The 14,767-nt window shown below is 42.7% G+C and overlaps 1 protein-coding gene across 1 annotated transcript in view; it reads left to right on the top strand.

Annotated features, from left to right (window-relative positions):
• Positions 1-14,767, top strand: part of PKHD1 (PKHD1 ciliary IPT domain containing fibrocystin/polyductin) — a 236,301-nt gene that overhangs the window by 81,096 nt on the left and 140,438 nt on the right. Inside the window, 1 exon segment of the mRNA XM_054514344.1 lies at positions 8,152-8,364. Within this exon segment, the coding sequence (XP_054370319.1) occupies positions 8,152-8,364 (213 nt within the window).

Here is a 14,767-nt window from a genome sequence, read left to right as displayed (position 1 = left end):
GACATGTGTTGTTGCCTTTGTCTGAAATGATAGTGGTCTAGGAAGGTCTGAAGACAAAAAAAAAGAATCTGTCTGGTCTTTCAGGAGTCCCTGGAAGATGAATTTTGGGCTGAAACTCTCAGTTATACCCCAGGTGAATTGAAGATTCCCACCTGGGCAGTTGCTCTTGCAAAGGCAATTTTGGGGTAGCCACTCTTACAGGCATAAGGGAGATGATTGCTTTGATCCTTGTACTGGAAAAGACTCATTTTCACCTAAAGAATCATTTGGGTTGGAAAAGACCTCCAAGATCGTGGAGTCCAACCTTTGACCAAATAACAACATGTCAGCTAGACCAGAGCACTGAGTGCCACGTGCAGTTTTGCTTTGATTCTCTAATCCTGTGAATATTTTGAATTTCTTGTAATCCACCTTTTGATCAGACTTTGGCCAGAATGGATCCTGTGAGTAAATCAGGGAGTGGGGAAAACACAGATATTGATTTTGCTTGTCTTTTATTCCTCTTTGATGCTATTAGCAACAAGGATCAAATATTCACTGATACACTGACTTCAGTAGTTGTCAAATAAACTGTGCTTCAGTCACTGCTGAGAAAGATTGGATTTTAATTCAGTGAAATAAGGAAAAAGTGTTTTCCTCTGTTTTCTTCTGTTTTCTTCTCTATGGCATCAACTAGTTCCTTAAACTAATTTTTAAATCCCTTGTCAGTAGGCACAGTTGGAACCTGTTCCTGTCATGGTGTTTTCTGTGCTCTTTTGATCAATCCATTTGGGATAAGCATTGTGATCCTTTTTTTTTTTTTTTCAGGCAGTTTTTTCCAGTTCATATTTTCTTTTTTTAATCAGGCAGAGACATTACAATTAAAATACCATAAAAGTGATTCTGGCAGTATTGCAATAAGCATGTTTTTTAATTAAAGAAAGAACATGGGATGTACAAATAGTACCAGCTAATGGGAGATTTCATCCAATGTATTTTTTAATTGAGATTTAAAAGGAAGAAAAGTCAGCTCTATTTCTCTCTGCTACTGTGTGATATTTTCCTACATTGTTACGGTGAGCCTTCAATAATTAGTCTCAGAGCTTTAGAATCCTCTCTGTTTTCATGAAAAACTGTGAAAGGCGTCAGTTCTTTATTTTTCAGTATATTTTTCTGCAGGGATTCAGTGTTATCTGGCAGAGTGCAACTTACAGATGTGGGCATTCCTGGAGGAAGGGTTTTAAGGCCCTGAATCTGTAGCAGTTTAAGGTGTTTTCAGATCCTCCCCCAGCTGCAAACCCTGGTTCATGTTTGGGTGTGGACTGCAGGTTTCTTTCGCCATCATGTTTCATGTGGGCTTGCACGATGCGCATTGGACTCCCAGGACTCTCACTTGAAAATTAAATTGATTTACTGCAACTTCAGCAGCTCTTGAGACTCCTGTGGGACGTTTCGCAGTGAGCAGATGTGTGGAAACTAATCCTGGCCAAGGAACTGAACACAGCTTTGGCAGAGACTGAGCAGAAACCCCCGGCAGCACCGGGGCAGCACCATAATCACTGTCATGGAAAGAGGGAATCACAGAATCACAGAATGGTTTGTGTTGGAATGGACCCTAAATCTCACCTCATTCCACGCCCTGCAATGGGCAGAGCCACCTTCCACTATCCCAGGCTGCTCCAAGCCCTGTCCAGCCTGGCCTTGGACACTTCCAGAGGCAGCCACAGCTTCTCTGGGCACCCTGTGCCAGGGCCTCACCACCCTCAGAGGGAAGAACTTCCGAATGTGCACCTAATGAATGTCTGTCACTTGGGACTTGAAATGACAGCCCAGGGACCTTTGCTTTCATCGCATCCCCATGGGTGGTGTTACCTGATGCCTTCACAAGGCTCACTTGGAAGTTCCTCAGTTAGATCCCAGATGATGTCAGACATGCTTGAAGACACCCTGGAGTGTCTGCACCTCTTCCCCACCAAGTCATCTCTCCTCTTCCAAATCCATCCAGGTGTTGTTAAGTATCTCAGAGGCCCCTTAAGAGCTGAAGAAGTAGAAAGATTTCTTTGAAGGAGATACATCTATGGCAGCATCTTCTGGGATGCTGGTTGGAATTGCCTTTTACTTGTCTCCTGGGCTCTAAGGGAAGAGCCTGATCAGTTTCCAGGGGAGCACGTGCCATCTGAACAGATGGCTGTGAGCACAGCAAGCCAAAAAACAAAGGCTTGTCAGGCTGGGGAAATGAATTCTGTCTGAGAGTAGTGAAGCAGCTGCTGATTCCTCTCCCAGGGATGGATTAAGGCGTCCATCCAACAAAATGCTGGAATACAACCTTAACTTTTGAGTGTGTTAGTGGTGTCCTGGTGGAAATACACAGGCATTTGAATTCAGAGCTAATCTGGGGTCTGTACCTGTGTGCTATGAACATGGAGGAACATTTTGAGGGAGGTGCAGGATGAATTTTGGACTCTTGGTTTGAGCAGCCTTTTGGATGGGGCCAATATAACAAAATTGCATCTTGTTCAGCCATGGTCCAAGCTGCTAACAACTTTCATGGTTCATTGGAATGTCCTGTGAGCATGTCAACAGGGTGCAGGTGACATATCCATGAAATAATTAATTGTCTTTTCTAAAGCTCATGAACTTTGTATTTTTATTTCTGTATGCAACAAGATCAACAAGATTTCAGTTGACTTTTTTTTGTTTTTTTTTTCCCCTGCTTGGAGGCCCTACCAGGGACACCCTTGGAGCAGAAGGATGAGCAGTAAGGGGGCTGCCAGCACTCTAAAGCCTTTTGGCTATCCAGAATCAAGCAAAGCTATTCCAGCTCTGGCAGTGGCATCCTGCTGTTTGCCACTCAGGGATGCTGGACAGGAATGGAACTTCTGATCCTGAGCCTGGGGAATTCTCATGGGGAATTCTGTGGCTTTGTCATGTGAAACAGCAAGTGAGAGGAGCTGGTAAGAGGAAGCTGAAGGCTGTGGGGCTGAGTTACTCCTGGTCATGGAGCAACCAGAGCAGATCTGCCCTGCATTGTGATGGGAAAAGGTAGTCCAGGTGAAGGGATGAGATTTCAATCTGCAAATCCCCTTCCATGTAGAGGAAGTTTCCTAGTTGAAGGTTATGACACAGTGGTGATATATAAGACCATTTTGTTGATACTCTTCTACCACTTTTATATTAAAAAAAATGTCTTGAGATGATCCAGCACTCTTCTCATAGTTTGCTGGGTTCAAACTTAGTCAGCTTTACATGAAGAAGTAGAATGAAATCAAATTTGAAGTGCAACTGAATAGCTGAAGTTGAACTAAATATAAATATGTTACTTTTATCCCAGCTCTCTAATGAGCTGTTCTTTAGGAAAAATATCTTATATTGACAGTGACTGCAAAGTGTGGCCTCAGAAATGTCTCCATGCAAAAGGTGTACTTTGGAATGGGGACTTTGCTTCCCTCCAATTTCAGGAAATCTCTAAACCAGTCTATATCACAAGCTAAATGAAAGTTAGTAACATTGCATTTATTTATTATGAGAATATCTGTTTTAGAATCAATTTTTTTATTTAAAATGAAGTTTTTGAGGAGGGATATAAACTGCTGTGTCTGCGAGTGTGAATCTTCTTCACAGAGGCAAGGAGAAACTCCCCACACCAGTCTTCCCAATCTTCTACTTCATTTTGGTGGGTTTTGTTTTTCTTGGGTTGTTTTTCTTCCTTTTTTTTTTTGTTTTTTTCCAACACAGGCATGTTACAGGCTCTTTTCATAGTTAATATTTTGGATACCTGGGCTGTGGCATTGCATGAGTGAGTCCAGGACACCTGGCAGAGAGAATTTTTAATACATTTCCTTTCCAAATCCTTTACTTTTGAGCATGTCCTCCACCATTTCCCAGGGACTTCAGGAGGTAAATCTCTTTTCACAAAACCAGTGGTGCTGTAATTAATTATTCTTTCAGCAGATTAAACCTCCCACCTTATTATTAGGTTTGGTTTGTTTTCTTTAATATTCTTTTTTTTTAAATTATTTGGTCTGGCTGCTTCTCCCCTCCTGTGGGACATATGGAGTTGCCTTGTTGTTTTTATTCTTTCTTTTCCTCCTCTTTTTCCCCTGCTTTGGTAAAGACAGATAAAGAAAGATTTCTTTTCTGTTTGTGCAGAGGTGGAGGCTAATTGCTGGGTTAATTGAGAAGAATGGTGCTTCTGATGTTCTCACAAAGTATCAAATAGCCTCAACATATTTCTCCCCTCTCTCCCTCACTCCACCTAAAGAGACCCATTGAATTTGCACATTACTGTACAGAAGTGATTATGGGCTTAATTGTATTTATTTTGCTTGGTGGGGAGGCCATCATAACAGTGGTTGATTGATTTTTATAAAATCACCCTCAAGGTCATGTGTAGGCCTTTGCTTTCCTGTGCAGCCATAACAAACAATTTGAGGGTCACAGCCAAAGGCTCTGTTGAGCAATATTCCTGCTTTCTGCTTTCAGGGAAGGGGTCAAGTGCAATAAAAGAAGGAAGCATAACTTTTATTTTCTTTTTAAAAAAAGGAGAAGACAACCTTGTAAAGCAGCAGCTGTATATTTATTCTGACCCAAGAAAAACCACAGAGGTGTAGGGGGACAATATGCAATTTTTGGACAGAAGAATTTGTAAGTTTGGCCAGAGTTTGTTTTACACATAGACTTGATAAATAGTTAATTGAGTCTCTCCTAATGCTTTCTTTTCTGTTCTCTGGTGCTGCTCTTCTTTTATCCTCAGCAGTTGAACTTTACTTCTCCACTGTATTTTCTCCCAAAGACTGAGCACCATTTGGATTTGTCCTGGGAGGTTTTCAGAAGCTTTGCAAAGATCCAGGGGACAACAGCACTGTGGAGTGAACATGAATGAAGCTGATCTGCCCCTTTTCAGGGTTAAATTTTGTGTCTGACTGCTGCTTCTAGAGGAAAGCAAAAAAGTCCCATACAGAAAATCCCACAATCATAGGATGGTTTGGTTTGAAGGAACCTTAAAACCCTCTTGTTCCAACCCCCCCTGCTGTGGACAGAACAGCTTAAACTAGACCAGATTGCTTAAAGCCCCATCCAAGCTGGCCTTGAACATCTCCAGGGATGGGGCAGCCACAGCTTCTCTGGGAAACCTGCTCTAATTCCTCACCACTCTCACAGGGAAGAATTTCTTCCTCAAATGAGGGCTTCTGGTGTTCAGGTTGCACCAGGGGAGGTTTAAATTGGATATTAGGAAGAATTTCTTTGCTGAAAGGGAGGGCCAGGAGTGTAACAGACTTCTCAGGGCAGTGGCTGACTCACCATCCCTGGAAGTGTTCAAAAAATGCTTGGAGACATGGTTTAGTGGTGGACTTGGCAGTGCTGAGTTAATGCTTGGACTCTGTTATCTTAAAGGTCTTTTCCAGCCTCAGTGACTCTGATTTCCCTCTGGAAGGGTCAAACTTGCAGGCCAGGCGTGCACAGCTGGAATTCCTGCTGGAATTCCTGCTGCTCCTGGAATGAGGTGGGACTATTGCTCCTACTTGCACCCAGAGCAGTCAGCAGCATCCAGCATCTCAGACACTCAGAAATCCACAAAAGATATGGAAAATCTTCAGTCAACAGCTTGAAAATTTTTGAATGGGCAATACATGACTGAAGCTTGGGAAATCTTGTTTGAGACAGAATTGTGATTTTGAAATCAAAGGATAGGACAACTGTCTTCCAGCCCTCCTGGTTCAGTGGTACAGCATGGCAGCAATTAAAATACTCATTAAAAATTGTATGAAGAGAAGTAGAAACAGAAATGACTGTATTTCACAGAGAATAGAGCATAGGAAGTCAATAAAGACCTTAGGGAAGATGTCTTTTTAATGTTAGGAGTGAAATAAATCACAGTGATTTACAGTTCCATTTTTAGATTGTGGTGATAAATTAACACTGCTGCTATAAAGCAAAAGCATTTAATAAATATTTCTGTTCTCAGTATGGGAAGAAACAAGATGGTAAATTACATCACAAGAGGAAGATGGACCAGCAGTCCATTTATTGCCCAATAATGCTAATAGAATGAAAACATTAAATATTCTTTCAGAATACACATTCTTAAAATCAACAGGTCCAGTCTCATTCCAGCTTTAAAATTGCTGCTGGAATCAGATATCTTGTGTTATTTTACATGAAACAAGCTGAAATTTCTTCTGGTTCTTCACAATCCACACAGTATAATTTACAAAGACTCTATTTAAAGGCTCAACTTTAATATATTTGTAGGTAGAGAAGTATATCTAGGGAAAGAGACAATTTACACATAGGAGAGTTGGTGGCTTTGAGAGCAAACCTGTGTTTTCCAGTGGTTATAAGCAAGAAAATGTGAGATTTATCTCTTTCTTTGATTAAGCATATTTGGTAAAAAATGATGTAAAAAATTGTGGAAAACAAATCTGGCAAGAAAATATTTAATGGATAGTCCCTATTCAAATACTATTTTTATAAGCCTAAGAAATGAGGATTAAGTTACAAGATTTATAAGCTCAAGAAATCAATGAAACAAGGAAAACCCCTCTATGTGAGAATAAAAAAGGAAATCAGGATAAGCAGAATATGAGCAATGGCAAGCAATGATCAAGATAGTACTTAATCTGTTTTTTATAATATAACTTCTTTCCTTTTCTTTTTTTTTTGTCTGAATACTGCAAATAACCCAGATGTCTGATCTCCCTTCTTCTTGCTAAGAATTGGCAGTTATCGTGGAATCATGGAATGGTTTGGGTTGGAAGGGACCTTAAAGATCATCTGATCATCTTGTTCCACCCCCTGCCATGGGCACAGACACTTTCCACTACCCCAGGTTGCTCCAAGCCCCATCCAGCCTGGTCTTTAACACTTCCAGAGTTGAGCAGCCACAGCTTTTCTGGGCAGCCTGTGCCAGGGCCTCACCACCCTCACAGGGAGGAATTTGTGAGGCAGGAGAGACCAACTGGGTGGTGGGTAGAGAGATCACCACCAAAAACTGCTTCCACCAGTAGCAAACTGGCCATGGGGTGAGCTGGTACAGTTATCAGCTACTTCACACAAAGGGAGCAGGGTAGACCCTTTGTAAGAGGTGTGGAGCTTCCAGACTTTGGGAATGTCTCTACTCTCTCCTGGGAAACTTGGCTTCACCTAGGAAGGCACATTCCATGGGCAGTGTGACAAAATGAATGAGAGTCCACTCTGTCCACATCCATTGTACAGAAAGTGACAGCATTCTTCACAGGAGAGGAAATCATGGAATAAACCATCCTGAGGTGACAGACTGGGATTTTCAGCTCATGAGGGGCAAGAACAAGGGAGGCATTTGACAGAACTGAAGAGCTTGAGCCAAAAAAGAAAAAAAAAATGGATGGAAATGGTTTTTCATGCACTATGCATTTAACCCACAGTATTCATTGCTTCAAGAAGTCGTTGAGGCCAAATATCACAAAGATTCCAAAGACCAGTTCTTTATTACTGGCAAATCTTAACCAGTTATACTAATAGTCAGCAGGAGGAAAATGTTGGCAAGCAGTTGAAACTTTATGCTTTGAGGTGAAGCTAACCTCTAATTAGGGATTAAAATGAGATTTTTATGGGATGGGGAGATCAACCCACAGCCAGCTAAGAGGGAGACGTGTCTCACACTGTATTTGGAAGCATCTGGTTTTGAACAGCCGCTGGAAGAATTTGCAGGATTAAATCAACCACTGATCCAAACAAGTTGCCAGTTCTTATGTTCCAAAGCAGTTTTCCTCTCCCCTCTCCCAGTTACAAGTAGTTTGTAACCTAAAAAGTAACATAATACAAATTAAATAGAAATATCCCTTTTCAACATTAAGTGATTTAGTTGGTTAAAATTAAATTTTTTCCAAACACAGCTTCCTTTAGCTGTGGTTGGAGAGTCTGCCCAGGCTGACTGGCCTTGCTCAAGCCTAGAAATGCAGACCATTGTAGGATCAAAAAATGGACTGGATTAATTGGGTCTCTAAAGGGTTGATAAATCCATGGAGAAAAATAAAGAACAAGGTGGGAATTTCACAGAATGCAATAACATTTTGGCCTTTATTTTGTAATTTTACTGCAAACCCCTTTGTTCACCTACCTCTTACAGTTCCTTTCGCTGTGAGAGAATGACTGAATATATTAGATTGTGTTTTCTTTTTCTCTTGTCTTCAGGTGGCAAACTCCTGTTTACTGGGCCAGGACCTGTAGAACTGCATGCTCATTACATCCTGGTGTCTGATGGAGGAGAGCTCCAGGTGGGATCCCCTGAGGCTCCTTTCCATCACAAAGCACACATCTATCTCTACGGAAGCCTCCACTCTCCACCATTACTTCCATATGGAGTCAAATTCCTGGCAGTGAGGAATGGGACCCTTTCCATTCATGGTGAGTACATTTCTTTTCTTGTCAAAAGCAAAGGACAAATGAATAACAGAAAACAAAACAGAGAAAACACAAAAAAAAGTTTTTGGAAGAAAAATAATCAAGAAAAACTTTGGTCATGATTCTCATGTAATCATGGAATGGGTTGGGTTGGAAGAGACCTTAAACACTATCGAGTTCCAACAGCCATTCCATGGGCAGGGACACCTTCCACTATCCCAGATTGCTTCAAGCCCCATCCAACCTGGCCTTGGACACTTCCAGGGATCCAGGGGCAGCCACAGCTTCTCTGGGCACCCTGTGCCAGAGCCTACCCACCCTCACAGAGAAGAAATTTTTTCCCAATATCCCATCTAATCCTGCCCTCTGGCAGTGGGAAGCCATTCCCTGTGTCCTGTCCCTCCATCCCTTGTCCCCAGTCCCTCTCTAGCTCTCCTGGAGCCCCTTTAGGCTCTGGAAGGGGCTCTGAGCTCTCCCTGGATCCTTCTCTTGTCCAGGGGAACACCACAGCTCTCCCAGCCTGGCTCCAGAGCAGAGGGGCTCCAGCCCTCAGAACATCTTCATGGCCACCTCTGGACCCATTCCAACAACTCCACACCATTCTTATATTGTGGCATAGAAAAATTTAGATATGGAGCTTTTCTTGAAGACCATGAAATATGGGTACAGAATGGCCATTTCTTGGTGCAGGAGTATGGACATGGCATTCAAGTCCAAACTCAGCATGATTCAGAACATTGGTGCACATTTCTCAAGTTTGTCTCTACTGGGCTATTTTTAAAAGTTCTACATCTCATAGAGGAGGAAAAAAAAAAAAAAAGAAAAAGAAAAACCATCTGGATGTCTCATCTCCCTTCCTCCTGTTCTTGTGTGTCAACCTTCCTGTTGGTGGGCATTCACATCCTCCAGCAGGTCTTGAACTTCCACCCTGTGCCCTCCAGGAGGAAATGCTTTTGTCTGAGCACAGAGACGTGTGGCTTTTGGACAAAAATTATGTCAGGCACCGAGGGTACCACCTGAGCACAGGCAGGGAGTGAGTTGTGCCTCTGTGCCATCATCCTGCCAGCTCACAGGAGCTGAGCAAGGCCGGGAGAGGTTGGGTTTGGAGGGGAGTCAGTGAACAGATGCTTTTGTGAATCAGGAGAGATGAGCAGGGGCTGAGGAAGGAGCTCCTGGCAGGGCAGGAGAGGTGGGGCTGCACCTCAGCACCATGTCAGGTGCTCTTGATCCCTTCACTGAGACACAGCAAGGCTCAATTATTTACTGCCTGTAAAAGGCTTCGACACTTTCAGTGAAGTGGCTTTGCAGAGCGTTTCTACCCCATTTCCTGGAGGGTCTCTGTGAAGGAGGGCTATTAGAGCATCTTGGCTGAATTGACTGTCTGTTACTGGCCATTGAGTTTCACACAGTTATCCCAGCCCTGAGCTCAGAAATTCCCCTTAGATTAAAGCTTGCCTTCCAGAAAGGCTTGGTCTTTGAGGATGTCAAGGGAGACAGAAACCAGCTTCTTCCTTAGAGGCTTTTTACAGGGGATTAATTTGGTTAATCATCCATTTTTCCCCCTTTTTAAGAAAAGTATTGAGATTTGAATTTGCCTCATAGCAGCTTTTGCTGCTTCACTTTCTCTGTCTTCTGCCACTTTAAAGTGTCCTTCTATTCTTGGTTTGACCCCTGTAAGCCAGGATTTTGTCCTTAGATTGTCAGCACTTTACAGCATGAGCCTTCACTTTTCCATGCTTTTGGTTTTCTAGCAATGTAGGAAAAGCCAGTAGCAACTTTAGGCAGCTGTGCCTCCTGTGCTACTTCTGCTTCCTATTGCAAGCCTGTATCAACTCTGCCTTGGTGACTCCATCACCCACAAAATTGAAGACAAACAGGGCAGAGCACATTTTGCAGTCTTACCTTGACAATGTGATGGAGGGTGGCAAACCCAGGCATCCACATCAGTACCTTTGAGTCTTTTCTCAATGATAATTTATCCGTTTTACTCTGTGCCATAATTCTCAGTGAGTCTTCGTTCCCCAGGAAAACAAGAGGATGAGGTCTGCAATCCAAGTACTACCTGGATGGAGCTATACAGAGTCAAAAGTAGCTTGACTCTTAGTGGAAAAAACTCTTGGTTTTAATTTTTTATAAACGATTGGATTATTAAAAGTCTTGTGTGGGAAGGGATGTTAAGGCCATCTAGTCCACGCTAATTCCATGGGCAGGGATGCCTTCCTCTATCCCAGGTTGCTCAGGGTCCTATCCAACCTGGCCTTGGACACATCCAGGGATCCAGGGGCAGCCACAGCTTCTCTGGGCACCCTGTGCCAGGGCCTCACCACCCTCACAGAGAAGAAATTCTTCCCAATATCCCATCTAACTCTTCCCTCTGTCAGTTTGAAACCATTTCCCTGGTCCTGTCCCTCTAGGCCCTTGTCCCAAGTCCCTCTCCAGCTCTCCTGGAGCCCTTTTAGGCACTGGAAGGGGCTCTGAGGTCTCCCTGATCCTTCTCTTCTCAGGCTGAACAATGCCAACTCTTATTCTATTATTATTCAAAACCAATTCTTATTCAAGAAATCATACAATTCCTTATTCAACATATCCAGAGTAGCTATGAAGTCACTTTTAAGCTCTGCACAACACACAGCCCCAGTGCATGGCTGCAATTATTGCTTGTTCAAACCATGTAATCTGCAATTTAACATAGAAGCAGTAGAAGCCTGCTTTTAAACATGACAGAAAGTAGTGGGGTCTTTTACTGGGTTCATATTGCTTACATGGAAAAAAAAAATCTGCTGTTCTGTCTTCAATTTAGCATCAGTCTGGTCTGTGGTACAGAACAAATTGTGGAGCATGACAGCCCCTTTCATATAAATATATATATGTGAAAGAGGCTGACATGCTCTGCAATACACATTTGTGAGATACATTTATACACATGAATATATGTGTTATCTCAGATCAAAATCATTAGATAAGCAGGTTTCCAAATTCCTGGCTGTCTTGGCAAAGACAGGGCCGAGCACATTTTAATTCCTTTTGTCTTTCAGGCTGGGAGTGTTGGGGGATGCTCTGCAGCCCTGGTTGAGTTCAGATTGTTTAGTAAGCGCTGTCAGCTCCTCACTTTGATATGTTAATATGACTAAGGGTTTCCCACAATTCCCTCATGAGTGGCAGTCCTTAGCTCCTGTAGTTGTAGCAGGCTGGGAAATTTCACTGTTGCCTTTGGCTTTGGCCAGCTCCCCTGCCAGTCAGAGCGTGCCACCCATAAACTGCCTGTCAGTCACCCGTCACTTGGACAGGGGGCTTCAGCCAGCCAGGGCAACTCGACTTTTTGACAATGTAATTATAGCCCTTGCATCCGCAGTAGGGGCCTGAGCAGGGCTGAGAGAGTTTTATTGATTGTTCAGAAGGGAAATTTATCACTGTCTCCAGCTCCATTCGCGCTCTATTCCCTGAGAAACTCTCCTGACAAGCTTCAGGAGAGAAGTTCAGCGTGGTGGCCTTGGCTGTTCTTGTGCCTTTGTCCTTCCAGGGAAGTTGGAGGCACCAGTGGATGCTGAGTGGGGGCAGGAGCTGGGTGCAGAGTGGAGATACTGCATCAGAACAAAGAGCACCCAACCTGTCCTTCTGACAGCCTGATCTTGTGGTCCTAACACTCTTATAATGGAATCCTGGAATGGTTTGGGTTGGAAGAGGCCTTAAAGACCATCCAGTTCCACCCCCAACCATGGGCAGGGACACCTTCCAGTATCCCAGGTTGCTCCGAGCCCTGTCCAGCGTGGGCTTGGACACTTCCAGGAATCCAGGGGCAACCACAGCTTCTCTGGGCACCCTGTGCCAGGGCCTCACCACCCCCATAGGGAAGAATTTCTTCCCAATATCCCATCTAAACCTACCCTCCTTCAGCTTAAGACCATTTATTTTTGTCCTGTCCTTTCACACCCTTGTCCCAGGTCCCTCTACAGCTCTCCTGGAGCCCCTTAGGCCCTGGAAGGGGCTCTGAGTTCTCCTTGAAGCCTTCTCTTCTCAAGGCTGAACACCCCCAGCTCTCCCAGCCTGGCTCCAGAGCAGAGATATTGCCCCACACTGAAATATTTTAAACTTATATTTTTATTTTCAGCAGTCCTGTGTAGGCTATGTCATTATTCCATTGTGTCCCCATGAAACAGAATGTGACTATTTCCAAAAAAAGACCAGCAGTTTTGCCAGGCATTTATCTAAAACTTTGTGTCAGCACTCTGGTGGGAAAGAATATGAGCTGTGAGCAAACTATTCTAGTGGAAGGTGTACTCTAGTAAACCTAGTGGAAGGTGTTCCTCCCATTGCAGAGGTTGGAACTGGATGATTTTTAAGGTCTCTTCCAACACAAAACCTTCTGTGATTCTGTGATTCCATGAGCCTGTTCCCTGAATTTTGACTAATAATATGTATCCCCTCAGTTAGAAGAAAAATGTTACACTTCAGATTAAAAACATTTGCATTCACCTTGTCCAAACGATGAAAGGTGTGTGGTAAAGAAAAAACAATGTCCTGACTGTTTTGGTTTAATAGCTTATTTATAATCAGGATACTTTAAACAGAGGTGTCAGTAGTCACTTCAATGCTCTAAAATCATGGCCAGTCCTACTGCAAAGAATGTCTCTGCATTTGCAATGGAGAAAATTACATTTTGACTTCTATCCCAGATTTCTCTGCATCCAAAGCTATATGATACTTTTTCAGGGTTAGCTCAGGAAAAAAAAAGTATTTTTTATCAGTTGAACCAATTATTAATTTTAATTGCTTTTAATCAATAATAAAACACAAAATATTTGTGAGCTGTTCACTGTGCTCTACAAAGCCTGTGCATTCCTCCAGAGATCAAACATTTAATCAAATGCCTCTTGCTTTGCCTCCATTAGGCAGTGTTATGTATCTGTGCTGAGTTTGAGATTAAGAGATCATAGACAACATGAGAGAATTTGTTCTGCTTTACTCACATATTAAAAAGAAAAGCTTCCCAGGGGAAAAAAATAAGGCAAAAAAAATCTGTAGCAGGGGGATTCAAGATAGGGTGCAGAGATCTGTTAGAGAAAAGATTATTTTTTACTCTACTGAAATGCCTCTATTCAGTAAATGTTATTTTTCACTACCTGAACTTCCTGATTTCCTGAGCTTGCTCCCATAGGTTGGTTTTCCTTAGGTGCCAGTTATTCTGTGTAGGGGCTCAGGCGTCTTTTTTCCTGCTGTGACAGTGTTTTTCCTCTCTAAGACCTTGACTTTAACATGATGCATTAAAGCAGATGGCTGTGGAACAGAAGGCTGAGCTGCCTTGAATCCCCTCGTGTTCACCAGGGGTAAGAAACTGCACTTAGGCACTTCCCATGGAGTAACTAATGTACAATGACTTGTGCCTTCACTTTCTTATTTACAAATATAAGATGACCATTAGATTTTAAAGACCTAGCAGATGGGGGAGAAAAAAAAAAGATTTGGGTTCAGGGCAAGCTGTTGTGTCTTTCACAGTTTGCCCTTCTTTCTAGCAGAAATGCATCTATTATCTTTGATTTAAGCTTAAATCAGCTGATTTGTGTTTTGGTGCTGATCTTACTGGGAAAAACATGATGCAAAGGGGACAGAGAGATGTATACTAATATATATTATATAATAAAGATATATATAAGAATATATAATATATTACATATATATAATATATATTATATAATAAAGATAAATATAATATAGGTAGTAAAGATATTAGTAGAATATAACACAATATACACTGTATACTAGAAGAGAATAGAATAAAATAGGATAGACTAGAATATATATACAGACCATAGCAGATACATATAAATTTCCTTGTGATTCCTGATAGGGTGCAGGTCTGTGGGTTGTTACAAATGTGGAGGCATATTATATATTAAATAATTTCCTCCTTTCAAATATAACATCAAATTACTGCTTCCAATTCTGGTGCCAACAAAACCCAGGTTATTGGCTGAAGGAAGAGAACACCCAGCAGCAAATTCAGGGTCAATTTCCACCCTGGACAGGAGAAAGGCTGAGAAGTTTGGGCTTCCTGGATAGGTGGTAGAGGTAGTCAAGAAAAAACTGGACGTGGCACTCAGAGCTCCTGTTTAGTTGACAAGGCAGGGATTGGTCACAGGTCGGAATCAGCCTTGGAGGTCATTTCCAACCTGAGTGATTCTGTGATTCTGAGAAGTTTGGCAAATTGAGGAGCCTGGACCCAGCCCTGGCTTTCCCCAGAGCTGCAGGCTGAGACAGGCAGGGACCCTCCCTTTGGGCTCACCCTCACTTTTCCTGGTTCTGAATTCTCCTCCATCACATTTTGGGGACACAGGGAGCTGATCATAGCCTGGCAGTGGTTGTGCTGCCCCACATTCCCACTCCTGCAGGGAGAAATGCCCTGTCTCAC

Source organism: Molothrus ater, chromosome 3, assembly GCF_012460135.2.
Source record: "Molothrus ater isolate BHLD 08-10-18 breed brown headed cowbird chromosome 3, BPBGC_Mater_1.1, whole genome shotgun sequence".
NCBI lineage: Eukaryota > Metazoa > Chordata > Aves > Passeriformes > Icteridae > Molothrus > Molothrus ater.
This window is presented reverse-complemented; position numbering and strand designations above follow the sequence as displayed.